This window comes from Bombyx mori, chromosome 4, assembly GCF_030269925.1.
Source record: "Bombyx mori chromosome 4, ASM3026992v2".
Classification (NCBI taxonomy): domain Eukaryota; kingdom Metazoa; phylum Arthropoda; class Insecta; order Lepidoptera; family Bombycidae; genus Bombyx; species Bombyx mori.
This window is the reverse complement of record NC_085110.1, coordinates 8,341,628-8,369,435: the sequence shown is the minus strand read 5'-3', so window position 1 is coordinate 8,369,435 and position 27,808 is coordinate 8,341,628. Positions and strand designations below refer to the sequence as shown.

The 27,808-nt window shown below is 36.2% G+C and overlaps 2 protein-coding genes across 7 annotated transcripts in view; both read right to left on the bottom strand.

Moving 5' to 3' along the window:
• On the bottom strand, positions 1-10,515 carry LOC101740647 (Chitin deacetylase 1). The gene is made up of 5 exons (XM_004929226.5): positions 10,201-10,515; positions 3,189-3,352; positions 2,418-2,667; positions 1,207-1,528; positions 1-1,115 (listed from the first exon to the last, which is right to left on the bottom strand). Exons 1-5 carry the CDS (start codon positions 10,253-10,255, stop codon positions 287-289), a joined length of 1,620 nt encoding a protein of 539 aa, XP_004929283.2. The 5' UTR covers positions 10,256-10,515; the 3' UTR covers positions 1-286.
• A 7,362-nt stretch (positions 10,516-17,877) lies between these two features.
• LOC105842081 (adenylate cyclase type 8) overlaps positions 17,878-27,808 on the bottom strand; it is a 40,085-nt gene continuing 30,154 nt past the window's right edge. For all 6 annotated transcript variants that reach the window (XM_062668205.1, XM_038010627.2, XM_062668206.1 and 3 more), the window contains 4 exons: positions 27,221-27,322; positions 25,491-25,739; positions 23,312-23,461; positions 17,878-21,309 (listed from right to left, as the gene is read on the bottom strand). In XM_062668205.1, the coding sequence (XP_062524189.1) occupies positions 21,184-21,309; positions 23,312-23,461; positions 25,491-25,739; positions 27,221-27,322 (627 nt within the window). In that variant the 3' untranslated portion in view covers positions 17,878-21,183. The remainder of the gene's footprint in view (positions 21,310-23,311; positions 23,462-25,490; positions 25,740-27,220; positions 27,323-27,808) is intronic.

Genomic DNA, 27,808 nt, shown 5'->3' with positions numbered 1-27,808 from the left:
TAATTTGTTTTGTATTTTTAATTTATTAAACAGACTTACAGTAGAAAATCACATAAAGTATAAAACAGACCTATTAAATATTCATGTGAGCCTATATTACATACAATAGGATAGGTACTTAGACTACGGGCGGGATTATGACCCGGTACACTTTGAACTTACTCGAAAACATATTCGTCAGATAAAATTGCTTTAGTTACATTACCTACTATTATGTATTTCGAGCAACTACTACACCAAATCAATATCAACTAATAGAGCACGTGGGGCTCGAGATCATGGCTCCTTAATAGTGGCCATCGCCCGTGGGGTCGTTTAACCAGGGGTAGTTGACTGGGCATCTCAAACAAGTTTGTAAATTGATGGTTTCTCCGGGAACTTCCTTTGAAGTGAGCTTGCAGGAATGAGGTACCCAGCATGCAGGGTTTCCTTCGACGGAGCACTTTTCTCTCCACGGCTCGAAGTTCTTGGCTTCAGTCACGGTACGTGGGTTTTGTACCCATTGGATCACTTGTGTCATGGTAACGAAGTAAACGTCGTTGTGGCTTTGAAGGATCTCGTCTATCCAATACAAGAAAGCTTCCAAAAATTCAGGGTTGTTTTTCAACCAAGCTGCATGGAAATAAAGTCCTAAAGGTGCTCGGTTCTGTTCGTAATGACGGTCAAAGTTGTGGTTGAGGAAGTTATAAAATTGATCACCGGTAAGAATGTTAGAGCAAGAATCTACCATGGCACATCCGGGTAAATATTCGTCGTTGCTTGGGTCCTCACGTCTGTCAAGCTCGTTCATTACCATTTCCCATACTGCGTGGCTCCTGGTTGGGCAACTCTGAAGGTTTCCGTGGCATCGGTGGGGCATCCTAAAGTACATGGTGTAAGGCCAAAGAGGGGGGTTTGATAAAGGTGCTGTAATAGTGCTGTCGTATAAGAATGCCTGTTCTTCCATCATGGTGAACTGATTATTGCCACCTACACGTAGATAAGGTGCGCGAACTCCTACAACGCTGTTGTCAGTAATGTTAGAGAATTTTTCAATAATAACTCTCATACCGGCCATTTCCTTGCCCCAATCATCGACAGTAGCGTTGCTCCAAAAACGTTCATCGTCATTGTGCCTGAGAAGAAAATCAACAGTCAATATACATTACAATATAAAAAAACACTTTTTACGCATTCCGTGTTTCCTGAAATTTAAAAACTACTCACGTAATAGAATGAACTGCGATTTCGTGACCCTTGCGGTGAGTTTCTTGGACGGCAGAATAGTTAGTGTACTTGTGCGAGACAAAATAAGTGGCTTTGATATCGCAACCGTTTGGGTTTTTGCGCTTGCCGTTAAATATCTCTTTGTACAATTCAATGTTGTTATTGTTAATCGCATCATCGAAGGTGATAGTGATCATTTGAGGGACATCTCTGGCGGGTAAGTCGCCGGGGATCACTGTGCCGTCCTCGGAGCAGAAGCAGTCAGGAAGGACACACTGCGAGGAATCGCATGGCGGAGCTCTATTTGGGTCGTTGTCAATATCTACGAGAAAAATATAGCAATTTTAAGTTATAGGGCCCAAATTTATCATGTTACTATTGATTTCTTAACACTAGTTGAACGAAGTCTATTTGCAGCGATGATCACGTACGCTTATATAATATTGAATTGTGGGACATTCTGCATTAGAACCGGCGGCGGTTGTTGTTACGGAGAGCGGTCTCGAACAAGCTGACTATCGGAACTAGTATGGGTACTTTCGCTCGTTCATTTCATGCCGTGCAGCTGACATTATTTGGATTTCACTTTTGATTTAATACATGTATATTAAATATTTACTTTTTATGTAAAATATGAGCCTAAAATGTCACACTACGTCATATGAGCATTTTTTATTTCTTTCATTTATTCAATCTGAAATTCAAACCAAGCAGACACAGCTTAAGTGCAAACAAGTTTTGTTTGGTTTTTTATCACAACTTAACATATTCCATTCGTAAGCTTCGTGATTTTATACCAACAGTCCACGGTCTTTGTAACTAGTGAATGGATTTTTGTATCCTGGTCATGTACATAATTACAATTCAGAGTGAATTCCATTCGTACACCAATGCGAGGAATCACGATGTTCGAATCGTCCATGAAGGTGTTCACCGCATACTGACTAACAATTCATATGGGGTCAGTTACCGAGTACTTTTCAAATTAATAATAAAATCGTATCGTTATACAAAATTGATTTTAAACGCGAATGTTTATTTAATTTTAATGGATCACAAACAATATTAGAGGCCGAATTGATTTACTGAAGAAACCGGGGTAACAATAGTAAATAGTCATTGAGTTGTGGATACCAACTTGCAAAGAAGTATTAAGTGTGTCATGTGTTAATGTGATTTAGAGTATGTTTTAGATCTGAAAGCGTGCGTACCACAAGAATTTTCATCAGATCCATCGCCACAGTCCTTTTCGCCGTTACAGAAAAGACCGCGTTCAATGCAAGTAGAGTCGCCGCAAGCGAGGAAGCCGTCTTGACAGAGTGGTTCTTCAGTGTACAAGAGAGGCTTTATTTTACGCTCCTTGTTCTTGAGCTTACAATTTTTCACAGCATCTTTCCAATCGCAGGTCTGTTTCTCAATATCGAAGAACAAACCGGCCGGGCAACGTATAGCTTGTATTCCCTGTTATGTATGAAGAAAAAAACGTTCAGCTATTTAACCATCATTTACACCTTAAGAGCTGATTGCACAATACATTGGAAAGTCAGGTCTAACTTGTCTTAAAAACGAGATGTAAATATATATGTACATATAACCTAGATATAATACAAGAATGTGGCACAGTAAACATTCGACAGAGATTGTGCAACTATCGATTATAAATATCAGGATGGTGTGGCAAGGACGAGATCTTTAAAAGCCAAACTTCGAATCTGACTTTAGTTTGAATACTATGATAAATGTTTTTATTCTACTGTTCGACTTTAGCTTCTCTTTCAAATATGCATGCGGATGTGATGTTTTTATTTTAATATAACTCAAGCATCACGGATGCATTTTTAATTATAATATAGCGAGATTAACTACAAAAAAAAAAGAAGCTGTACACTATAGTAATATTGTAAGCGTGGAAGTAACGAACAAAGCTCTTCATAAGAGAACGCATTATCAAGTTCCATGTTTATAATAAGAAGAACACGTACCGAGGCAGTACACTGGATGACGTCGCGACAGTTGTCGCCCTCGCCGGCCACCAGCCGGAACCATTCGCCGGCGTCCTTGTCCTTGCATAGTTCTTGTTCCAAGCTTTCATCTTTCTTTGCCGTCTCGTCAGCTTGTCGCCGCCATCGGTGACCATCAGCAAGCGCTGTACATAGATAATGATTAATACTCGGAAGTCATGTAACAGACATTGTTATGTTCAGTGACTAAACAAAGGAAATATATCGTTACAAACTGGCCAAAGGCATTCACATTATATAATAAGATAACCGTGAATACTAGCTTGAATCTTATAGAATATTAATTTATTATATTGCATTTTTTGTATTCATGATTAAAATGTCAATTGGAAGTCTGAGTATATAATACTTAAATGTCAAAGGCTAGGTGAGCGCTCATGACATTTGACTCGCTTCGAAATGTCAGCTCTTGAGTAAGAAACAAGGACGATTCTTTCTATGTCTTCTGTCTATTCCGCATAATGTACATTATGCATGGCATTTGTATGTCGATTATGCTGATGAAATTATTAAAATTCTTAGATTTCGGAATAGATGATTTCCTTGAGTCATTTAGGTTTGTTAATTTGAAGGAATTGAAGTTTCAACTAGTTTTATTTCTTTTTTAAATTTACTATATCTTTACAAACTAATATTCTTATTATAATTTATTATGAGCTGTGAAGCTAAAATAACCAAAAATAGATATTTTTGTTAAGTTAACGTAGACATAATAATGTGACCATACGTGAATAACCGTCATCTCACCCTTCAAAACTATATTAGCTCACAACATGCCTTAAAACATAATCAAAGTGTTATAATAGAGTCGTTCGATAAGTACTTTTAACCATATAGTTAAATGAGGGATGATTGCATTAATGTGAACGTATAGTATGAACATGTAATACGAGGAAACCGACCGCAAAGTTATCTAACTAGCACATTCGAAACATAAAATCGTTTCGATAGACTTTTTGCGTATAATTGTATGTATGTGGCGCGGTAGGCAGCGGCTTGGCTCTGCCCCTGGCATTGCTGAAGTCCATGGGCGACGGTAACCATTCACCATCAGGTAGGCCGTATGCTAGACTGGCTACACGGGCAATAAAAAAAAAGTGGTAAAACGCGTATATAAATAAAATCAAAATGATAATCTGTTTGTAATCTACTTTTGTTTATACTCATAATAAATATAAAATTTCGAAGTGTGAAGTATATTAATCTAAATGCGACCTAGGCGCTTTAACAATTATAATCGAGACGGTAGTATCCATCGATGGATCCGATTCCGATTAATCGTACGTTTTATTGTTATGGTTCATTATATAACATGTGTAATTTACTGAACTCAAAGTGCAAATTATTATAAATGTTTCATAAACAAATGCCTAAATTGAGCATTATAATAACGCAATACCTGTAGTAATGCATTCTGCATTCGAGCGGGTTCACGTGTGCGCAACTAATGTGCCCGCACGCATTGTTCTCAGCTTGTTGTTTGTGTCGATACTTGTTGCAAAATGTTACAAGAGAAAATATACTCTACTGCTATCAATCGTTTTTATTGTTGCGCTTGCAACACCGGGCTATCGAACAGACGGGGGAGCCACGTCAAGGGAAGTGAAACCGAGATTGTGTGGTTTTTTACGTCATTTACTTGATTCTGAATTAACTTTTGTATGCACTATCTGTTTATATTCGTAATGCAATCTGGGATGTAATTTTACTTTTATGTCAGATTCTTAGTCGAAATTGCAATGTTATTTAGATAATAGACTGATAGATAGGTATATATATGAGGTCGTCGGCGCAAAAGTGGCCTAAGCTTACCATAGTTATTATGGAGCAATGAAGTTTAAGTTTTTATGAATTTGAATTTAAACATAACATGACGCGCAAAAATAATGTTTACAAGACCATCTGTTATCTATGGGTGAAACTATGGATTTGGTTTTGCATCACAATTTATTAAATTAAAAAAATATTGAAATATACATATAAGCATGACTATGAAAAATTGTGGGCTAGGCTACTTTTACGCTGACGGCTTCATATGGCATGTACTCGTAGAGCGTTCGTCGTACAATGTACGTTCGGGTAAATTATGTGAATACTACTATATTATGTTCTTCTGAAATACAAATTCTATTATGTATCTTCAAAGAAAAAACGAGCACATGGTCTACCGAATGTAAATTACGTGCTCAAACATGTTCATGAATTATAACCAATTTAACAGTGTATTTAAGACGTTAATGGCTTGAGAGGATAAGCCGTCTTGTGTGTCTATAATTTAGTGTCAGAAAATAATAATAAAATAGTATACTATTATACAAATCAATACGAGAAGAGGTCAAGGTCAATATATAAAAAAATAAGGTTGTTAAAAGTCTCAATGTTAATATAAAATTTAAATAAAATATGTTAATTTTTATAATAAAGTCTGATAGAAATCGAAATTCAGGTGTGTCGTTTCTAACCGGTAAGCGACAATATTATTAATTGATGAGGTGTATTGTTAAAATATTATTAATAAATTTATTATTTAAAGAAAACGAATTGATAATCGAACTACAGCTTGAACGTGGCATAGAAATTAATATTTATTTGTTACTCGATTGAATAATAAAAGGAAAACCAGTTTCCTTTGACCCGGATCTATCAAGATTTTGAATAGTTACAGCTAAGTTAGTACGCAAAGCCGCCCTTGTTTCGATAATTAACTATTTATTCCTAAGAATTACATAAATCTGCGTCGAAACAAAACAAAACAAAGCTACATAACTTTATTTTAAGACGAACGCCAATTTCGTAGCACATCGTGCGTTGAAGTCTTTTGTACTAACAAAAGTAATGAATGACGTTACTTTTTCATTCCGTCTAAAAATAAAATAACACAGTTATTCTATTATAATTATTGATAGTTTTTTAAAGTATCATTTTAACATAACGAGAAAATAGTAACGTTATGTCAATATAATATTGACAATATAATTTAGGGTTATCTATTTCAGTAGGAACAGCGTTGAAAAGACGCGCGTACTGGACGATTTTATTTTAAATTGATTATTGGTACTGTTAAGTATGCTGGTAGTCGCGGGCGTCGACCGAGTGCTTCTATGGAATGCCGAAGTGCGACCTTATGAATATTAAGTCGTCGCCGCTCGACTTTCCTTCAACAGTGGCGCTCCCCTTAACTCGAGTCTCGATAACGGGAGACCGGTGTTTCCGCATGCGGAAATAATTGACAATCACCTTGGCTATATATTTATACATTATAATTATACAAGTTTATAATTAATACAAAAATGTAAATTACGTCCAGATTTCCTTGTCTCGTTGAAATCTGAAGTTGCTGTGATGTGAATTTGAATGTTATATTGAAAATGTGAGTGTTTGTTAGTTCGTTTGTCTATCTTCACGTAGCAAAGATACAAAAGACCGATGTAAGTTTTAAGAAAGATATACTTGTTGGTTCACGGAGTGAAATGTGGTACTTTTGTTTCGAAAAATAAATTATTTATTACTTTACAAATTTAAAGTCGATGAAAGTGCAGGGTGGCCGAAATTTTGAGTAAATCTAATTATCTGTCTACGATTTGCTAGAATTTAGTTTTCTATAATGTTGGCTTACAAATTTTCTTAAAGAGCTGAGTGGTAGGATTGAAAATTCCGACCAATACGCAGAAAAGCAGCCCATTTATTATTATGTTAGAAACAAGAATAATAAACGCATAATTAATAGAAGTTTCTAGAATTTAATAAATTTAACCTTTAATGTTGACATATTCCGACATCATCAATGTGTATGATAAACAGGCAAGATTAATGGAACCCATCAACTTTCATAAAGTTTCTAAAGAATTCAAAAATTTTCACTTCACTTAACATTCGAAATAGAGAAAGTAAAATGAACTTAGAATACAACATTTGAGTGTCACTTTTCTCTTAAATGCATCTTATTTACATAGTTCGTTGCGAGTTTTATTAATAATATAAAAGCCTTTTAAAATAAACATTCCAAATGAAACAAGTATATTTTTTTTATTTTAGCTTCGACCTCATGTCTCGTCTATGTGTTTTTCTGTAAACTACTTAAGACCGGGTGAGCCGAACTCATCTGCCACTCTAAAACAATAAAAATAAGGCTCTCCGTGAATCCGTGATTGTGAAGGACATCAACTTTTAATATAAACATCTAAGCCTAATTACACATGTACGGTTTATTTAAATTATGAATTATGATTTATTTTTACTAAGGTAGGGTCCTTTATTAAAGTTCTGTAAACAAATGACATAAAAATTCAAATTGGGAATGTTATCCACTTAAGTGAAGAGCAAAACTAGATAGTTTGAAAAAATTAAGTTTTTTGATTATTTTTTAACGTGCCATGTGGTTGTAATATGCTCTTTTAAAGTTCTACTCAACATGTTTTCAATTTAGATCGTATTTTTTAAATCATTTAGAAGGGATTACTGAAAGAAACATTTCACGAAATCATATTTAATAATACTGTCTTACAATATTGTAGACAAACATTCATGTAGTCGCATTGTGTTGTGAATCTTGTTATAAAATTGATCAATAACAGCATTAAGAGAAATAAATTTGCGTAATTGCGTAAACAAGGAACCTGTTTGCATTGTGAATCCACACTATAATTATGCATCTACCTAAAATGTATGCAAAGATAATCGATCGAATATTTGGTAATTTTATATGGTTGTTACCATAGATACCGTACCACTGCAAGGGTATCTTCAGTCTGCCTATTTCTGACTTAAAAAGACTGAAGCTGTCCAATCTTTCATTTAAGTATGTGGTATCCGAACATAAATGTTATTTATACAATTTTATCGAATTTCCAATTTACACCTTCTTATATGTTAAGGTCAAGATCAAGCTTTAAGGCACACAAACTAAAATTGTGTGTTTAGTGCCAATCAATTATATACATGCATTTTGTGTGGAAAGTAACTAGTTTATTATTTTTTAATGGTAGCTACAACGGTTTCAATCTGGTGATTTTAGATAAAACTAAATAATAAAATAGGGATTTGAGTAGATTATAAAAATTGTCCACCAAATTTACAGATTTTGCCTTTAAAAATCTCATCTGACTCGATGCAACTTTGCTTTCGATTTTAAATGTTTGTGTAGTATTCAACTTTTGTCCCAAATTTATTTGAATGAAAATATTATCTATTATCTCTTATGAATCGTAATATTCTGCGAGGACGCTGAACATCTTAAACATAAGTTTCAAAAGTTTATAGAAATGGTAGGAAAGTTAATAAGCTATCCTAAGCAAACTTGCATTTTTAAATCACCCATTTTTGAAATTCTTCTGTGGAAGTCCAGTTGCTTGTTCGACCAAACCTCACAGATAAAACTAGCGGATACGTTATGATTATTTTTGCCTACAAATGTTAACAGAGTTATACATAAAATACTTTAATTTTACGCAATTAAGACCAACACAATACAGTGAAGTGAGCCCCTATTTGCACATGTGAATAGCGATCGTATGCTTGTATCAAATTATTTCAGCCCATAAATAAGTTTCAATGTAATTATTTCAACACGGCGTCCGAGATATCAGGAGCCTGTCTATGCGTCTGTCACGTGGACCGAGTTTCATAACTATTTGACCCACAGACCTCGAGTAACACTGAGCTCTCCATAATAACATAATGAATTTTATTGAACAAATTTACATATTACAATTACAATGGATACTCATACTTAAATATAATTCAAGTAAAATTTAATTCTTAAACATTAATAGCTTCATCTTCGGTGATAGTGCAATTTCGTCTGTAGTGTAGTGACGAAATCTAAAATTAGATTTTTATGTCGTTGTTTTTACTGTGGCGCTTAATACGCCGCTTATGACGCTTATTTATGCATATTGCAAAATATAAATCCATAAATATTGGAATTTTGCGGTTAATTGAAGTTACAAAACGCATTTGTCAGACATGCATAATTTGCTGCATTGAAATATTTTTAATTATTACTGAGGTAACGAATAATGGTTCTTGAGTGTATTTTTCACAATGTCTATCATGAAATGCCGAACCATAAAATTAATTGGAATTCAAAGTTTCATTTCATTCATTTAATATGCAGTTTGATACTTCTGAGTGCACTTTAATATAAGGTCTATTTTAGATTCGATCCCCAAACATAGTTGATGCTCTATCATGATTGTGCCTAAGAGTGCGCTTGGAAACGGCTGGTGTCGATATACCTTCGACATTGTGGTGTGACGTCACCGGCTCAACCACAGCGCAATACGAAACGAATGTGAAAGTTCTCTACAGTATCAGTACAGTACAACACTACCACAACAGGTGCTGATCAGTAGTTTAACAAAACGTCAATTATTACATGCCATTAATAAATAGTCATCAAGGCTACCATCACTTATTCGCTTCGTAGAGCTTAAAGGTCAGTGTCTAATGTAAAACGTCAGCAGTATTTGTTTTGTTTATTGAAAGTTCCACATGCTCGACGACTGTTACTGAAAGTATTACGAGTATACTTATTTACTTAAGCAGTTACATGTCTTCCTATTGCTGTAACTGCTCAATAACAATGTGAACCAGATTTACTAAGAAAGCTTAAAACGTTACTGGGAGCGTATTTCACAACACAATTGCACATGAGTAAGGTTCGCAATACGAAAAGCGACATTCAAAACACAATAACTAGTTAGTGCCTATCCTTGAAAGGTAGAAACGAGTATGCGTTAATGTCTTTTAGTCGGTAATGTAAGTGACAACAACCGATTGTGAATTGTTAAATTTAAAAGAGACGATCTATCTCGCGACAGTCGAGTCCGGGACACCTTCACTGTTCACTAACTGTGACACTAGGCTTTGACGTAATCACTGAATTTGCTGATGTGCAGCCGTGACCAGACGTGACCTGTGTCGTAGCGAGATGGTCGTTTTCTGGATGCGTTAGATTAAGGTTAGGACTCACCGCAGGCGAACAAGAGGCACGCGGCCAGAGTAGCGACACGGGCGTAGCGCGCCATGACGGGATCACAACAGGTCGTTGCGCGGCCGTCGTGCGGTTAAATACTGGCCTCAATCTGCGCCCCGCCCGCCCCGCTCGCCTACAACGCTTACACTTCTGCCAACACCCTTCGCGCTCATCAGCTGTGAATCATCTGCTGCACCAAGATCAGCATCTAAGTGATGAGTTAAAGTATACAGCGATTCTGCAAGTTCTTAGAAGTAGTTATGTAAGACCTTCATATATCTTCGATAATTATCGGGGAGAGAATACAGTAGCAACTTCAATTAGAACATAGTTGTTTTAAGCTTTTTGAAATGAAAAGCTGTTTTGGGCAACGTTTCTTTGCCTGTGTTCAAATATAGAGATTCGAATTTTTATTATGGATATTAAAATTTTGTTTAGTGAAATACAATTGCTTTGGCATAAAGTATGTCTCTAATCGATCGAAGTCGCCAAATTTAAATTACATCGTCTACTTCAAGGTTGAAATAATTAAATTTTAATTGCAACTGTTTTATTTATATTTTGTAAATTCTTTATTTTGTGTACCTAATTAAAAAGTAATAAACCGAAAATTCACTTAACATAATCATGAAGATGTGTATTAGATATTCAATACAGGTTGAAAATAGACATATAAAGATATGTTTACAATGCAACATTCATAATAATATGTATTTGCCTTCGTATTTATTATAGTATTACATAGCCTTTAAATGACTTGGTATTTTACACAATGCATTCTGTGTTATTATTGCACTCGACTATATTTTATTGATATTTTCTAATTGATTGTACCTTCTTTCTGTCTTAAATTTTTTTAAATGCAGTATACATAAATCTTTCTCGTATTTCTAATCGTTTGAAACTCGTTTACAAAGTTATAAATCATATTTAATCCAAGGAATGAATAATGGAATGAGTCATTTTTGAAGACAAATTTAAAAAGTGTTGTTGATAAGATAGGTAGAAGAACAAAAGAAAAATTCATGGTTTTTTCAGTTTTGTTATTATTGAAATAACCCAGTTCTAGTCTAGACATTAAACTGACAGTGTAAATCAGCTTAGGACTCTATACTGTCCCCCAACCAGTTTTGCATCACGTTTATATGTCATTCTTTATTAAAAATATTTCAGAATAATTTATTAAAGGATGATTACAAAAGATTTTTATTGTTTACTTTTGTGTTCACATTGAAGTTTTTGTTGTTACTGTATACTTTTAGGGCTTAAATTTTTTTAATACAATCATGCCAAAATATGATATGCATCAAGACCGATTTTTAGATATATTTTTTTATTGCTTAGTTGGGTGGTTGAGCTCACAGCCCACCTGGTGTTAAGTGGTTACTGGAGCTCATAGACATCTACGACGTAAATGCGCCACCCACGTTGAGATATAAGTTCTATAATATATAATATAAGGTTCTATAATATAAGGTTTCAGTATAGTTACGACGGCTGCCTCACCCTGCAAACCGAAACGCATTACTGCTTCACGGCAGAAATGTGCAGGGTGGTGGTACCTACCCGCGCGGACTCACAAGAGATCCTACCACCAGTAATTACGCAAATTATAATTTTGCGGGTTTGATTTTTATTACACGATGTTATTCCTTCACCGTGGAAGTCAATTGTGAACATTTGTTGAGTACGTATTTCATTAGAAAAATTTATACACGCCTGCGGGACTCGAACACCGTTGCATCGCTAGATACAAATGCACCGGACGTCTTATCTTTTAGGCCACGAAGACTTCAAGATATACTTTAAAAGTATGTTCAATCTTCATAAACGATAAAATTAGATAATAGAGATAATATAATAAAAAAGTGTTTTATACTTGTTATGTTGTATAAATGTTCATGTTTTAAACTTATCTTTCAACATAAGGTAAATGTTGCCAAAGAATAATAATGTAATAAATGTAATACAAAACATATTTGGTGAACCGGTATATTAACTATTTTCAAATTACTTGAAGCTTACTTGGACTTAGATAATAATTACGCAGCTATCTTTAAAGTAATTAAAAAAATCACTGATAAGAGAAAAAAAACAAGAGCTAAACATATAAGTTTCAATGTTAACAAAACAATGATAACGATTTTTTTTTTCAAAAAAACTGCGTATGTGGCTATTCTGAATCATTTCATACTTTCGGTTAATACTTGCAACGCAAAAGAAAACGCTATTTATTTTACCCGGGTTAACTTGTCTTGATTAAAAGTTAAATAAAAAGTGAAGAATATCTCTTCTATTCCATCGAGAGTGAAACTTTCAAGTTGATTGAACCGGAAGGTAATCAGGAATCTAATGAGGAATCTTGAGTGTAGGATGTAGAACAAGTCGTTATTTATATGGTCGATTGATGGTTTTTACTTCTATAGGAAATATAAAAAAAACGATAAATTAACATAATATAAGCTATCAAAATAGATATATAACAAAAATCTTTGTTGGAGACTGAAGTATCAGTGAAATAAGAACTCCTAGCTGCTATTTAACATTTATGCGGGAACGATACTTACTGAAACCTCATAGAAGAGGATATCCTAGGAAATTGCTCTAAAAAAACGATAGCAGATAACCTTACCTTAATAGGGTCAAACTTTTACGACCTTCAGAGATGGTTTTAAGGAGCAGTCATCAGTGGGCAAATTACGTACATCGACATTAACTTATATGCTCCAAACAGTCTATTCTTAGTAAGTCAATAACGCTACAAAAATTAGCCTATTGTGAGTATACCTAGGCGGCACTGAAAATTTCGGGAATTAACGAAGTGACACAACATTACTATTTAAAAATGTATTTATTGCTTTTCGAAGTATTCTCCGCGAAATTTGATACATTTTTCCATACGATGGAACCAATCATTGAAGCAACCATTCCATTCGGAAGTTGGGGTCTCCAAAATGGCCGTTTTGTAGGCGTCCACAGCTTCTTCAGGTGATGAAAATCTCTGCCCACGCAATTTATTCTTTATTTTAGGGAAAGTATAGAAATCATTAGGGCTTAGGTCGGGGCTGTACGGCGGATGGTCTAATAATTCTATGTTTTCTTGCTCTAAAAACTCTTTTGTTCTGTGCGCGGTGTGAGAACTCGCATTGTTGTGATGGAGGATGATGCGGCGGTTGCAGTTCTCTTTACGGAGTTCAGAAACGACCTGTGGCAAACAAATGCTAGCATACCATTCTGCATTAACCGTTCTTTGTCCCTCAAGAGGAATAGTCGTAACATGGCCGGTTTTGGAGACAAACGTGGCCACCATTTTTTTTGCAACACTCCGTGAACGAACAATTTTTGTTGGCTTTAACTCATTTTCGAACACCCAAACTCGTGACTGGTTTTTTGTTTCGGGTTCGTACGCGTATATCCAGGATTCGTCACCTGATACAATGTTGTATACAGCATTTGAGGATCCTGCGTGGAATCTTTCGGGAGTTCTGACGCACCAAGTAACGCGAGCCGCTTTTTGCTCTTCACAGAGCAAAAGCGGTATCCATCGGGAAAACAACTTTTTTACACCTAATTGTTCATGCAAGATTATTTCTATTTGACTCATGCCAATGTCTAAAGTTACCTGAATTTCGCGGTATGTCACATGTCGATCTTTCTCAATCAGCTTCCGCACAGCATCAACGTTTTCTTGGGTGACTGAGGTTTTTGAACGACCTTGACGGGGATCATCACTGAGCTTGACACGTCCACGTTGAATCTCAGCAAACCAGCGATAAATTGTGGTTTTGGATGGGGCTTCATCACCAAATGCAGAAATCATCCGGTCAGCACACTGTTTTTGTGTTAAACCACTTTGAAAGTCATAATAAATCATCGCTCTTAAATTTTCTCGAGTCAATTCCATTTTCTCAACGACTAAACAAGTTTGACAAAACCTCGTGACAAGACCGAGAATCTTTTTTTAAATAAATAAATGGTATTCGATTTTTAAAACGAAGGAGTTTTCAATTAGATAGACTGAAAGAGAACGCCTTAAGCTTTTCACTTTGGTACAGCGTGTCCTACAAATATAGTAAAATCTAACATCGATTCTTTCATTTAGTTTTAATAACATCTACACCTTAGTGAAACATCACTGAATGCAGCATACATTACATAATATTACATAAGTTTACAAAACTATTTATTAAACTTTTATTTGATTCCAAATTTAAATCAAAAACATCGTCTGTAGCATAGTTTGTCTTTGTTTAGGAACATGCCAATGTGATTACAATCATTAAACTAGTTCTTTGACTAAGACGCGTACACAATGGAAATTACCGGAGCAAAGATCGTGAATCACACGGCGTGTAAAGCCGAGAGTTTTGCAATTACATTGTTTCTAGATCCCTACAGTTTTTTTTTTTTGTTTTGAATGATCCGAGTCTTAACTAATATCGTAATAGATGATATCCAATTTATTGTAATATAAAATTGAGATTTTGGTTCTAGATGGACAACGAGCGCACCCGAAGCTAATCTGTCGGGTCGTCGCGTCCCCTTACAGGGGCGCGGGACGGGCCTCGAGGATCCCCCTCTGCCCGGGCTTGTAACTCCTTGTCTATCGAGGCAGGGGTGATGGACTTGGATTGGATGGACTTGGATTGTTGTTAGGTAGGACGTTGACGCTAACCTAACTAAACCTAACCTAAATGGTGGTAGGACCTCTTGTGAGCCCGCGCGGGTGGGTACCACCACCCTGCCTATTTCTGCCGTGAAGCAGTAATGCGTTTCGGTTTGAAGGGTGGGGCAGCCGTCGTAACTATACGTGAGACCTTAGAACTTATATCTCAAGGTGGGTGGCGCATTTACGTTGTGGATGTCTATAGGCTCCAGTAACCACTTCACACCAGGTGGGCTGTGAGTTCGTCCACCCATCTAAGCAATAAAAAAATAAAAAAACTACACTAACTACATAAGGGGAGGAGAGAGCTAAGCCGCACTATTCGCTGGTACCTCTTCCCAATATTAGAATTTTGATGGGGAGAGGAGTGCAGCGGGTATGAAACCCAATCCGTAAAGGGGGTGGGCGGTGGGAACTAATGCCTCTAATGTTAAAGAGGCTGGACCTACGGAGTGCAGCCGCGGTCCCCAGACGGAGGAGCCGGGCAAGAGGCGTGGTACTAGAGGCTGATGAAACTTAGCTCTAAGGGGGCGCTCATAGGTCCTCTCCGGCCTCACAGCCGGTGAGGAGTTTTATCTCCGAACGATCGCCGGAGGTACCAGCAGCTCCTGCGGCAACGCCATACTATCAGATGGTCTGGCGTGCAGCGGGACTACGTTGTGGAGATACTAAGGAGGGGCACCGTTTTCGGCTCGCTCGTACATATTACGAGCGAGCCTAGTCACGAACTCCCTGAGCGACTCCACATCTAGGTCCCGGGACGACGACAACAGGTGATACCAGGCCGCAGCAGCGTATGTGAGGCGGGAACGGACATATGTCTTATAAATGAGGAGTCTAGTCCTGGTCGGAAGCCCGGACACGAGTACCGGCCACAACAAGAACCTGGTCGCGCGAGTCTCCGATGACACGGTTAACATGCGCGGCCATACTCAATGAGCGGTCGATGTCGCATCCGAGATACCGGACCGTGGTCCTGAACTCGACATTCACACCTCGGAGACTGAGTTTCCTTGGGACGCCTTTGATACGGATCAAGCCGTGGAGCAATGCCGCGGTCTTTCCCACATTGACCGCGACTCTGCAACGGCACATGCACTGGGACAGTAAATCCAAAAACGCGGATCTTCTCGATAAGGTCCGCGATGATGTATTGGCCGAAGATACGCCGGTCCGCCAAGTGATGCAGAGCACGGGTAAGTTGCAGAGTCTCAAGCGGCCGCTTCGGAAGCCAAATTGCTCCGTCTGAGAGAATACACGGCAATATTCCCCTCAGGAGCACCCGCTCGGACAACTTGGCCACGTGCGACAGCAAGGTAATCGGTCGATAACTGGAAGACCTTCTTCTGTCCTTGCCCGGTTTGGGCAAGACGATAATCTTGCCCAATCTTCAAGTTCCGGGGAAGTGTCCTACCCGGAGAATGGAATTGAATAATCGTGTCATTGCTGACACGATTGAAGGAGGGAGGTTATGTATGGCGAAGGGAGGAATACCGTCCTCGCCGGGAGTTTTGCGCCTCTTCATCGATTTGATGAGGAGGAGCAGTCTGGCAACCCGTACGCATGGTTGCTTCGCATCACAAATTTTAAAGATGGATGGTAACGAAAGCTAATTTTGTAGTGTGCTGGTATAGTTCTAGGATAACGCTGGTGCCCATTTTCCGGTGAATTCTTGTCTTTATAACACCCGCAAAAAGAGATAAGTAATACTATTGTATGCCGTAATTTTTTTTATGATTGAAGGATTACTGTTGGCCCGGAGGTCTTTCCAGTTTCACCAGGACGGGTTGGCGAGCAAAGGCTCAGCCAGGAGGGGTGGGATTTACTAACAGCTGCCCGAGCGCCTCCGAAGGAGACCTAACAACTCAAGAGAGCAGCTGCTTTGCGAATAAATCTACTACTGGATCGGAATCGCGACCCGCTGAGAAGATCCGGCGAGAAACTCAGCGGGCTGATGCTTAGGCTAGGTTGCACGTCGACCTCTTTGTCGAGTTCGACGAGTAGGGTTACCGGGGTCCCTAAGCCTGCTCTTAGTGTTAGAGTTGAAGGCGTCTAAGGCAAAGGTTATTAGATCTGATCCGTAATGACGTGTCTAGGGCGTCGACGGATACTGGCTCTTGCATGATCAGAATTCAGGGAGTAGTTAGCGCCGGCAACGATAAGGCGATTACCAGGACGGAAGTACCGTTCTAACGCTGACTTCATGTATTTCCGGATTGATTCGAGGCCCAGATCGTCGTGTAGGTCAACGTTCCTCACAAACCTTGGAGCTCCGACAACTAACCTACAAAAATGGGACTGTAGGGATTGAAGGGTGTCTAATTGCGTGCGGGCCACGTGAGCGAACACCACACTTGCCTAAGTCATGACGGGCCTTATGCAGGTTTTGTAAAGTGTCACCTTGTTCCGAAGGGACATTTTACTCCGCTTACAGATCATAGGGTAGAGCCTACCGAGAATAAACGCGGCTCGGTCGCGGATTGATTTTATATGCGGGCGGAATGGCATCGATGTATCCAGGGTGACGCCCAGGTACTTGACCTTCTTGGCCCAGGGTATGGGTTGTCTAAAGAGAGTAATCGGGGGTGTGAGATCCCTCCTCCTAATCCGGGAGGAAATCCGTATGGAGCTTCCCCTTTGAAATAGCACCGCAGTATTTTTCGCTGGGTTGATGTCTATGCGCCATTTTCGGAACCACTGTCCTAGGGCTACGGCTGCTGTAGGCCGTCATTGCACAGCTTAAGTGTGTATATTTTCTTATGCCCTTGTAATATGTATATGCGAGTGTGTAAAAAAATTAGAGTTCAATTTATTTCAGTAACATAAAGGTTATTTTATTTTTATTAGTTTGTCCTGTGGATCACGGTAAAATGTGTGACATTTCAAGTATTATCCAATGTGGTATCACGTAACTTGTTCATAATAACTATATTTAATCAATCCGACACAGTTATGTTAACAGCATTCAACTCAATTCGTAGAATTACTAAAAGAAAGAAACAATGATAGTGTATAAGTATATTGCTTTATTTATTACAATTATAGGCAAATAGATTTAAACCATAAGATTTGTGAGCTAAAACATCAGGTATAAAATTATTGATAGTCAAGAATCACAGGAAACATATTGCTAGATTGAAAAATAATTTCTCGTGTTTTGACTTAATCTCTCATAATATCACTTGTGAAAGATGTAATCTAAATCATAAAATACATGCTAATATACGAGCTATTAGATTTTAAATCCACAAAAGAAGACACTTTGCTACTCCTAAAATACCTACGTATATAATATTCTAATACAAAAATACATAATAAACGTTTAGGCTAAGAAGATTACCCTAAAATAACGTACAAAGCGCGATCCCTACTACTAGTACATTAATTACACTTGAATCAATTACAAGAACTTTATTGATTATTAAACGTGGTGTATTGTATTATTGCTCCGTGTTACAAGAGTATTGATATTTTTGTTCTTCAAATCAAACTATCCTAATCACGAATAGATACACTACAGTAAGCTTAAAACGTTGAATATCACAATAATTCTACTAAATTTAATAAACAGATGGAATGAGGAAACCTTGTAGGTGGAGTCTCGGTTATCCGTAAAGAAATTATTACGTAACGTGTGAAACTCTTCGAGTCCGTGTAGGTATCCGCGTGCATCATTGTTACATCGTAAGTATTTATAATTCAAGGAACAATAAATCAACCATTAATAATAATTACGAACTATCTCTGAAATAAATTACATCACAGCCTCTCTAATGGCTTAGTGGATCGGGAATCTCTTAAAAAATAAAATTATTAATTAAAAATTATGTGAATGTGTACTAATAACATTAATTATTAGTAATTTTTTAATTATAAAAAACTGTCAATTGATAAGTTTTATATCATCAGTACATTGTAGGATTCAAAAAAGTTAGAATTAAAATGGTTTTGTACCCTTTTAAAGTTAAAATTGAATTCCAGGTCATGTTAATTTGAACAGGGTTAAAAAATCCATTATGTTTCACGCTCTCCTAACACAGCCGTTCATTAAATAATTGAGTAGTATTTAAAATTCGTAGCCAATGCAGTTAAAATAATGTAATATTCACAATTTGCAATCTGTGACGACGCGATTACCTTTTTAAAGCTTTACACTACTGAAGGTCGTGGTTGACCATGATATCAATAGTTTTAGATATTTAAAAAAATTGGTTTACTGAAAGATAGTATAAAGAAATATAAAGATAGTATACATAGTACATATAAAGATAGTTATAAAGAAGTGACGATTAATGTAAATACTATTTTAATAGTCGACGTACATTTACAACTAACAATATCATTTGTTTGGACTAAAATGACCTCTATTTAGACACTGACATCCAATTTTAACGCACTAAAATAGCTTCGATTCGAAACTTCTACAATGTAGAATCTACATTATTTGAACTATAATAATATTTACTATGTTTCTATAACATTCATTACTCATCTAAGTTTGTAAATATTAAATCTCACGCCTACGGATAAAGTTGATTGCACATCTAGTATGTATTTAAATGGATCAAGCATTAATATTGATACCACTAAAAGATGAGTCGATTTCTTTTTCAATGTCACCCTAGTAATTAAATACGATACCCAGTTTTTAGCAGATATATGTATGTGCCTCGTAATTTATTTTTGAAGTGGAAGAGCTGAAAATTCTCTGTTATTTCACTTCAGCTCAATAGACAAAATAGAATAAACATTATCTCTGTTGTGTTTCATTATTATTTAACAGTGTGCCAAGGCCAAAAGTCAAGTAAATTAATAGTCATTTTTATTATCACAATATATCTCGCCGGAATTTATAATCAAACGCATTTGATGCAGACGTAATCACTCCGAGTAAAAGTTTAATTAAATACCACGCCGGCTTACACAACGAGTTTATGTTAGGGCGCCCGTCTCATCCGACGTTTAGTCAAGTAGTTTAGTAGCTGTGGCATTTGTTTCTATCGCACACGGGATGGTGTATGTTCAACAGTTATAGAAATTACCGTGGATAGTAGGTATACAACTAAATGACAATAATTATGTGACTTTATATTATGTTTTTATTATTTTCCCTCCATTTTTCAGGTGTTGCAATTCGTGAACATTAACATACTTTCACCAATGTCTAGGATTCTTAATGGAAATGTGTAAATAGATTTAAATATACTGAGACCTTAGAACTTATATTTCAAGGTGGGTGGCGCATTTACGTTGTGGATGTCTATGGGCTCCAGTAACCACTTAACACCAGGTGGGCTGTGAGCTCGTCCAGCCATCTAAGAAATAAATAAAAACTTATATATATAAAATAATTTTTTTTAGGCCTGGCACTAAACGATTACTTAAAGTCATTACAACATAGATGTTCTTGAGACATTACATTGCCATCAACAAGGGTTTTTTTTTGGATTTTATAGTAACCTTTAATATATACTGATAATAACCGAGAAATAATAAGTTTATCAATAACTTAATTGGATATAATTTTTTATGTGATCTCAGTTTAATTAGTTATTTTGATTTATTTTACTTTCTTGTATGAAATCGTCAATTTTTAATTCACGTTTAAGCATTAAAAGTATACATGTATTATTATTATTTTTCTTTTTTCTTTTATAGCTTATATGGGTGGACGAGCTCACGGCCCACCTGGTGTTAAGTGGTACCCGGAGCTTATAGACATCTACAACGTAAATGCCGCTACCCATCTCGAGACATGAGTTGTAAGGTCTCATTTTTAACAGTACAACGGCTGCCCCGTCCTTTACACGGAAACGTATTATTGCTTCACGGCACAAATAGGTAAAGTGGTGGTACCAACCAGTACGCACTCACAAGATGTTCTAGCGCCGACACGTAATATACGACTACGTGTTTGTCTCTCTTTTCGTCCACAGACGAAGACCGCTGGACATAGACCTCCCCAAAGCCTCAGCACAAACTAGGGATAAAATATGTGAAGCTGAATTCATATTAGATAGGTATGTCAGTAAAATAAAATCGCTTAAAATGAAATCGTAAATGAAGAGTACTGAAATAACTTTCCGAATGAAACACATTTAACAAAATCAAAGACTTAGAGAACAAACGTAGAAAAACGCGAAAATTAATGACGTAATCAATACTATTATAATTTGCATACAACTTCGACTGAATTAGAGTAAGGAATCTATATGATTTTGTTGATGGAACTGTTAAGTTTTCTTTTTTGTTTCATCTGCTTAACTTATAGGCAGGTTTGTGAAAAACATGATTCATGTCAAATTTATATCAGCTTAAGACTGTAGTAGTGGACGGTCAGCTTCGTTCCGTGAAAGAGCACCATCCTCGCTAGATCCCGTAACATCACCGTTTGCCAGGAGGGCATCTCCTGGACTCGCATCAGACACCGATTCTTCGACCTGTAAGATGGAATCCACTTTTATTTTTTATTTACAAGAATGTTTTTTTTATTTTATTTTTATTGCTTAGTTGGGTGGACGAGCTCACAGCCCACCTGTTCTTAAGTGGTTACTGGAGCCCATAGACATCCACAACGTAAATGCGCCACCCACCTTGAGATACAAGTTCTAAGGTCTCAAGTATAGTTACAACGGCTACCCGACCCTTCAAACCGAAACGCATTACTGCTTCACGGTAGAAATAGGCAGGGCGGTGGTACCCACCCGCGCGGACTCACAAGAGGTCCTACCACCAGTAATTACGCAAATTATAATTTTGCGGGTTTCATTTTTATTACACGATGTTATTCCTTCACCGTGGGAGTCAATCATGAACATTTGTTGAGTACGTATTTCATTAGAAAAATTGGTACCCGCCTGAGATTCGAACATCGGTGCATCGCTCAACACGAATGCATCGGACGTCTTATCCGTTAGGCCACGACGACTTCTTATGGTCTAGAATCCAAGAGCCATAATAAAAATATCAACATTTCAAAGAAACCAGCTCTGTCTTTATTCTATTGACGTTCTTACGAACATGCTCCAGTGAACAGATTTCAAGGACGTTTAAAATTAGAAATCGATTTAAAATTGTTTCATCAAGATTTAGTCTACGAAGAAGTGTAGCGATTAGGAGATAGAAGGATAGAGGATAGAAGTGTAATGATGTGAAAACGTAATGAAATACAACTTTGATAATCACAATGATCATCACACATTACAAAACTATTTCTGCACACTTAAAAGGTTGGTAAATACAAATGATGATGTTTCTTTTAAAATTTAATTAAAAGGTAAACAGATTGGATGGTGTAAGGTTACACTTTTATTACAAAATTACTCGTTTTAATGTATACGAGAAGTCGTGTATTGTTCTAATAAAAAATAATTACTACTCTAAATATTGTTAACAACAGTATCCTACAATATATATGGTGAGGTTTTTAAAAATTTGATCTGCCTTTTGACTGTTTTTTAATTTTAATCGTGTTATAGGATGCCATAAAGTATGTATTGTAAACACAAATAAATCGGCTCTTGCTGTGATTCCTGATAAAAATGTCAGTAGTGATTAAGAAAATTAACCCACCTCATATTTTTACAAAACAAATTACACATATTTGACAAAAAATTCACTTTTTTTTATCTTGTTACAGCCGCACGGAATATCTTGTAATCTTTAATCTATTTTTAATAACCTCTTTCTGTATACTAAATATTTTTCCTTAAATAAAATTCAGAAATATTTAAAGCGGTAATCAGAATTATAATTAGAGTTTTGAGCCTATCAACTCTAGGGAAGCTTCATAGTAATGCATCAACTACCAGATTTGAATCGCGACCCGCTGAAGAAAACCGACAAGAAACTCAAGAGGCTGATGAATATGGAACAAGTGGATCCACCTGGACGTGTCTGGCTGCTACGCGAGCCGGGTCAGGGTTGTAATTAGCGATAATCATGGTAGAAGTATCGTAGAAACTATTTGGTATGGTATGGTATTAACAAGCGAAGGACCTTGCAGCAACTTGACATAAATAGCTAAGTTCACGCGGTGTAATTTATGGATACAGTCAATATATTTTATAAATATGGCCATTAAAAAACAAAACAACAACATTTTATACATCCTCTTCAAAGTAAACAAAATTATAAACTGACAGGTGATACATCCTAAATTTTTTCCATAATTAATTATCGTATCTGAATCTCCTTTTAACTTGAGGTCAAAAGGGGTATTTGATTGATTGTTTACATCAAATACATCGACAGGTTTCTAACAAATATTGTTTTATTGACATAATAAAGAAAATATAAAAATCAATTTTAGCATCTCATGAACATAAAATAAATCGTGAAATTAATTATAAATGCGTTTTAGCACCAAGTTCAAGCTGCCTATGAACAAAAATTATCATAAACTTTTGGTAGGTTATTCCAGATAAATAAAATTAAACTAACGTTGGGTTTGTCCATATGGCCTGGCGGATTATCGTGTTTGCCCTGGAGATAGTAGGTCATTAGCTGGCCCTTGCCTTTGACCGCAACTAGACCACGTTGCTCGAAGTAGTAACCAAACTTCTGTAATATCTGGCATGTCTCCTCAGTAACCTGAAATAGTTCAAATGTTGAACATACTACGTAACATTTTACTACCATATCTCCTCTTCTTGTTTAAAGTGATAACTGTTCTGTTCAGTGTGCTTAGTGCGAGTCTTTTAACGTTCTCGATAGCGTAAAAGTTAGCTCATATTTGTATGGAATGGGATCGTTTGCCTACGTATGCCGCTAGGGGCGCTGTTTCAACTGCATATAAAATTGGGCTAACTTTTACGCTATCGAGAATGTTAGAAAACTCACACTAAGCACACTGTTCCTTGTTACTTGAAACATTTAGGAATGTTCGTTTCAATTACTATAACTATACTACAATTTACTATAACACATAAATCTAATTTTTATTTTTAGTTCATGTAGATTTATGAGGGAATAAGAAAAATACTATAGGTCGTAAGTAGCTTATCCGTTTATTAATGTTAGTCTGCGTTTTTTAAGTAGATATTATTCTTTCAATATACATAAATGAACATTGTTTATTTATCATTTACAGTAAAATAACAGTTGCACAAATTCCAGTGTAATTTTTAGTGTTGTATTTATAATCTTCGGCTAATATTATATTCACTCAAAAACATACAATATTATTAAAATAAATTTATTATATGTTAATAAATTAAATAATATTATTAATATAATTTTAAAACGCCTTCGAAATAACGGACTGTCGGTATTTTTTTTACTGATCCAAAAAGAGAGATAAGATGAAATATAATGTAAGAGAGAAAATAAAAAAGGAGAAACTTATTGCACACCAAACATAATTATCATTGAAAGTAAATCAAGAGGCAGGTATAAGTTACACAATAGGCGGGCTTATCGCCAAAAGCGGTCGGTTCCAGACATCCGTTTTCATCTAGAGAAGTTCTGAAAAATATATGGCAGGTGTGTTGCGGTGTACTGCACGCAATCAAAGCAAATAAAAGTTGGTAACTGAATGTTTACCAATATATTATATGAATGCAAGTAGGTAGGCCTGAATACATAAGCATTACGCCCCTAGTTATATCGTAAATGGCAGCAACGCTTGTTGTGCAACTGTGAAAGGTCAAAGCAGAAAACATCATCAGTACACGAATTTAGGTGTCGTTTTCCTTAAATATGCAACCCCCCTTAATCAGCACTTCAACATGTTATGGATAATCTTATTTAGAAAATCTATTGCAAAAATCGAGATATATATAATTGCTCAATTTTAATCGATTAGTAAACAAACGATTTAGTACATAGTATGAAATTGACTTGTATATAAAAAGTATTTAAGCGCGCTTCCTTATAGCTAGCTAGCCTTCGAAAACATTTTAGACAATTTATAGATTCCATTCAAATTTGATATGGATGGTGAATAAGGCAAATGAGGTTGAGACAATTAATTTCTTTAAAAGAAACAAGTTTTATTTATTAACATTTTTTTCGGGTTATTATCTAATACGTAAATATGTACATAAATGCCGCATATGCAATCAATCATTCATAATATGTTGACAGCGGTGTAGTGGTGCCTTGATTTCTTACCCTGAGATGAGCTGAATGCTCGCAGTAAGCCAGTAAAAAATACATAGCACTTTGATAAATTATCGTCGTTTTCGTATTTCATCCACAAAAAATGCATTTCTTTAAACGTTAGCAGCAATTATGATTATCTTATTAAATTTGTAAAAATAAATCAATAGTTCTGCTGATGTAAATGTTCTACCTAAATTAATCTAAATATATAAAAATGAATTGCTGTTCGTTAGTCTCACTAAAACTCGAGAACAGCTGGACCGATTTGGCTAATTTTGGTCTTGAATTATTTGTGGAAGTCCAGAGAAGGTTTAAATGGTAGATAAATATGAAAATGCTCGGAGTTAAATAAAAATAACAATTTTGTTTTTCCTTTGATGTGTCCCCCGTCGGTGTTCTTTTGTTTGTTTTAAGTTTATTTTATACAAAAGTTTAGGTCTTTTATTTATCGATTGAGGCACTACGAAGTCTGCCGGGTCAGCTAGTATACAACATAAAGATTTAATAAAAGCTTTACCTGAATGCAGCCAGCTTTTCCGGTACTCTCCATTCGAGAAGCGACATTAACTGTATTCCCCCATATGTCATAATGTGGTTTCCGAGCGCCGATCACACCAGCAGTAATAGGACCGTGGTTGACTCCCATCCGAAGTACAAAATGATTGAAAGATTGTTCGTTTATTGCTGCGAGGACACGTTGCAATTCCAGGGCGAACTCAACCAAACAAGCGAGATGAGCCCAGCGCACCACCACGCCATCTGATGGCTATGACAATGTAACGTGCAATACAATTTATTTGATAAACTAGGTACCTATTAAATTTGTTAGGTCGAATAATATTTTTTTTTTTAAATAAATAAATAATTATTTAATAACAATCACGCCACGTTAACTGGTCCCGTGCTAAGTTCGTAAAGAACTTGTGTTACAGGTACCAGATAACGGAAATAAATGTAAGATTTTTATTATACACAACCATAACCCTGGATAAGACATTTATATTTATCATACAAATATCTTCCCTTGGCGGGATTCAAACCCACGACCCCCTTGTGTAGTGACCATGTCACTTACCACTACACCAGACGGCCGTTAATTATTGTTGAGTTAAGAATTTCGTTTTATAAGATTGTTATTGTTATAAAATGTATAACTAGGTTTTGTGTAAAATACAATCAAGACGTCGACCACGAGTCTCAAGGTGGATAGCGGTATTTTTGTTGTGATATATATGGACTCCAGTAACCACTTTACACTAGGTGAATGGTGAATTATTAAATTTCTTTTTGCATACATTGAATTTGACATCGCATAATATTCGCGGTTGCCGCATTACGTATTCACGTTCATCGCTGTGAAACATCATCTAATAAATTGTTAACGGATAAGAGCATGCATATTTTCACGGTTAGGCTACTTCTTTCTGTTCCTAGTTGCTACTGATCTATCGTAGACAGGAAATCTATCTAACACATCTATCCGTCGTAACGCTCTTTGCACACGATTCAAAACAAATATTGTAAGATCATTCTCAGGCAAGATCGTTGTTTTATAATTGTTGCATACAATTTTTTCATCTGACCTTAACGTTTAATACTTACAGGCCTTGATTAGTTTATTTTGGTTTTGTTGATAAATGTAACAGTTTGACTTTATAATATATTTTGATATAACTACTTTAACAGAATGTTTCAAATAATAAAATTCAAATCATCACTCCAGTTGAATACTACGATGTATCTGCCTCAAAGATCTCATATTATTAACTCATTTACTGGTGGTAGGACTTCTTGTGAGTCCGCACGGGTAGGTACCACCACCCTGCCTATTTCTGCCGTGAAGCAGTAATGCGTTTCGGTTTGAAGGGTGGGAGCAGCCGTTGTAACTATACTGAGACATTAGAACTTATGTCTTTTTTTCTTTTATTGCTTAGATGGGCGAACGTGCTCACAGCCCACCTGGTGTTAAGTGGTTACTGGAGCCCATAGACATCTACAATGTAAATGCGTCACCCATCTTCGGATATAAGTTCTAAGATCTCAGTATAGTTACATACCTCAAGGTGTGTGGCGCATTTACGTTGTAGATGTCTATGGGCTCCAGTAACCACTTAACACCAGGTGGGCTGTGAGCTCGTCCACCCATCTAAGCAATAAAAAAAATAAAAAAAAATATATATATATATTTCCATTGAAAGTTCGAGTTAATACTACTTTTTTATTTAATTATCTATTAAAACGTTGTACCTGCATTTGTCTTGTAGGATTTAGGCCGGACGCTGCCATGTATGTGGAACTAATCGTTTTTATCTTTATGATATCCTTACTATATTTAGGGTCTTCCAGCAGCTGAAACCAAAATAAGACAAGTTCTTAAGTAAAATTAAATGAGAATTGAGTAAAATTAAATGATTTGCATTGTCTTGTCTTTTCATCTAGCGGACAATTCAATTATATGCTAAAATTACGTATTAATTACGTACCTACAGGAAACCATCATTTCTCAAACTTTTGTACCGCGACCAACTAAATACCCAAAAAGTTCAATGGTAGTCAATCGTGTATTCACAATAAGCCCAACCTACCGCACAAAGGCCGGTTAGAGACCACGGAGAATATTGTGGTAAAATACTCAGAACATGCTGCTGCCCATTCTTTGGTGAATCCATGTGATGATTCTATTCTAGACCGAATATACATGAATAGGTCTTATCTATTGAACTTAATGCAATACGGATTCAAAGATTGTGAATCGATGCATTTAATATAGTTAATGTACCTACACAATGTAACCAATATTATTTTGCGTGTGGTACATAAAATCACTACATAGTA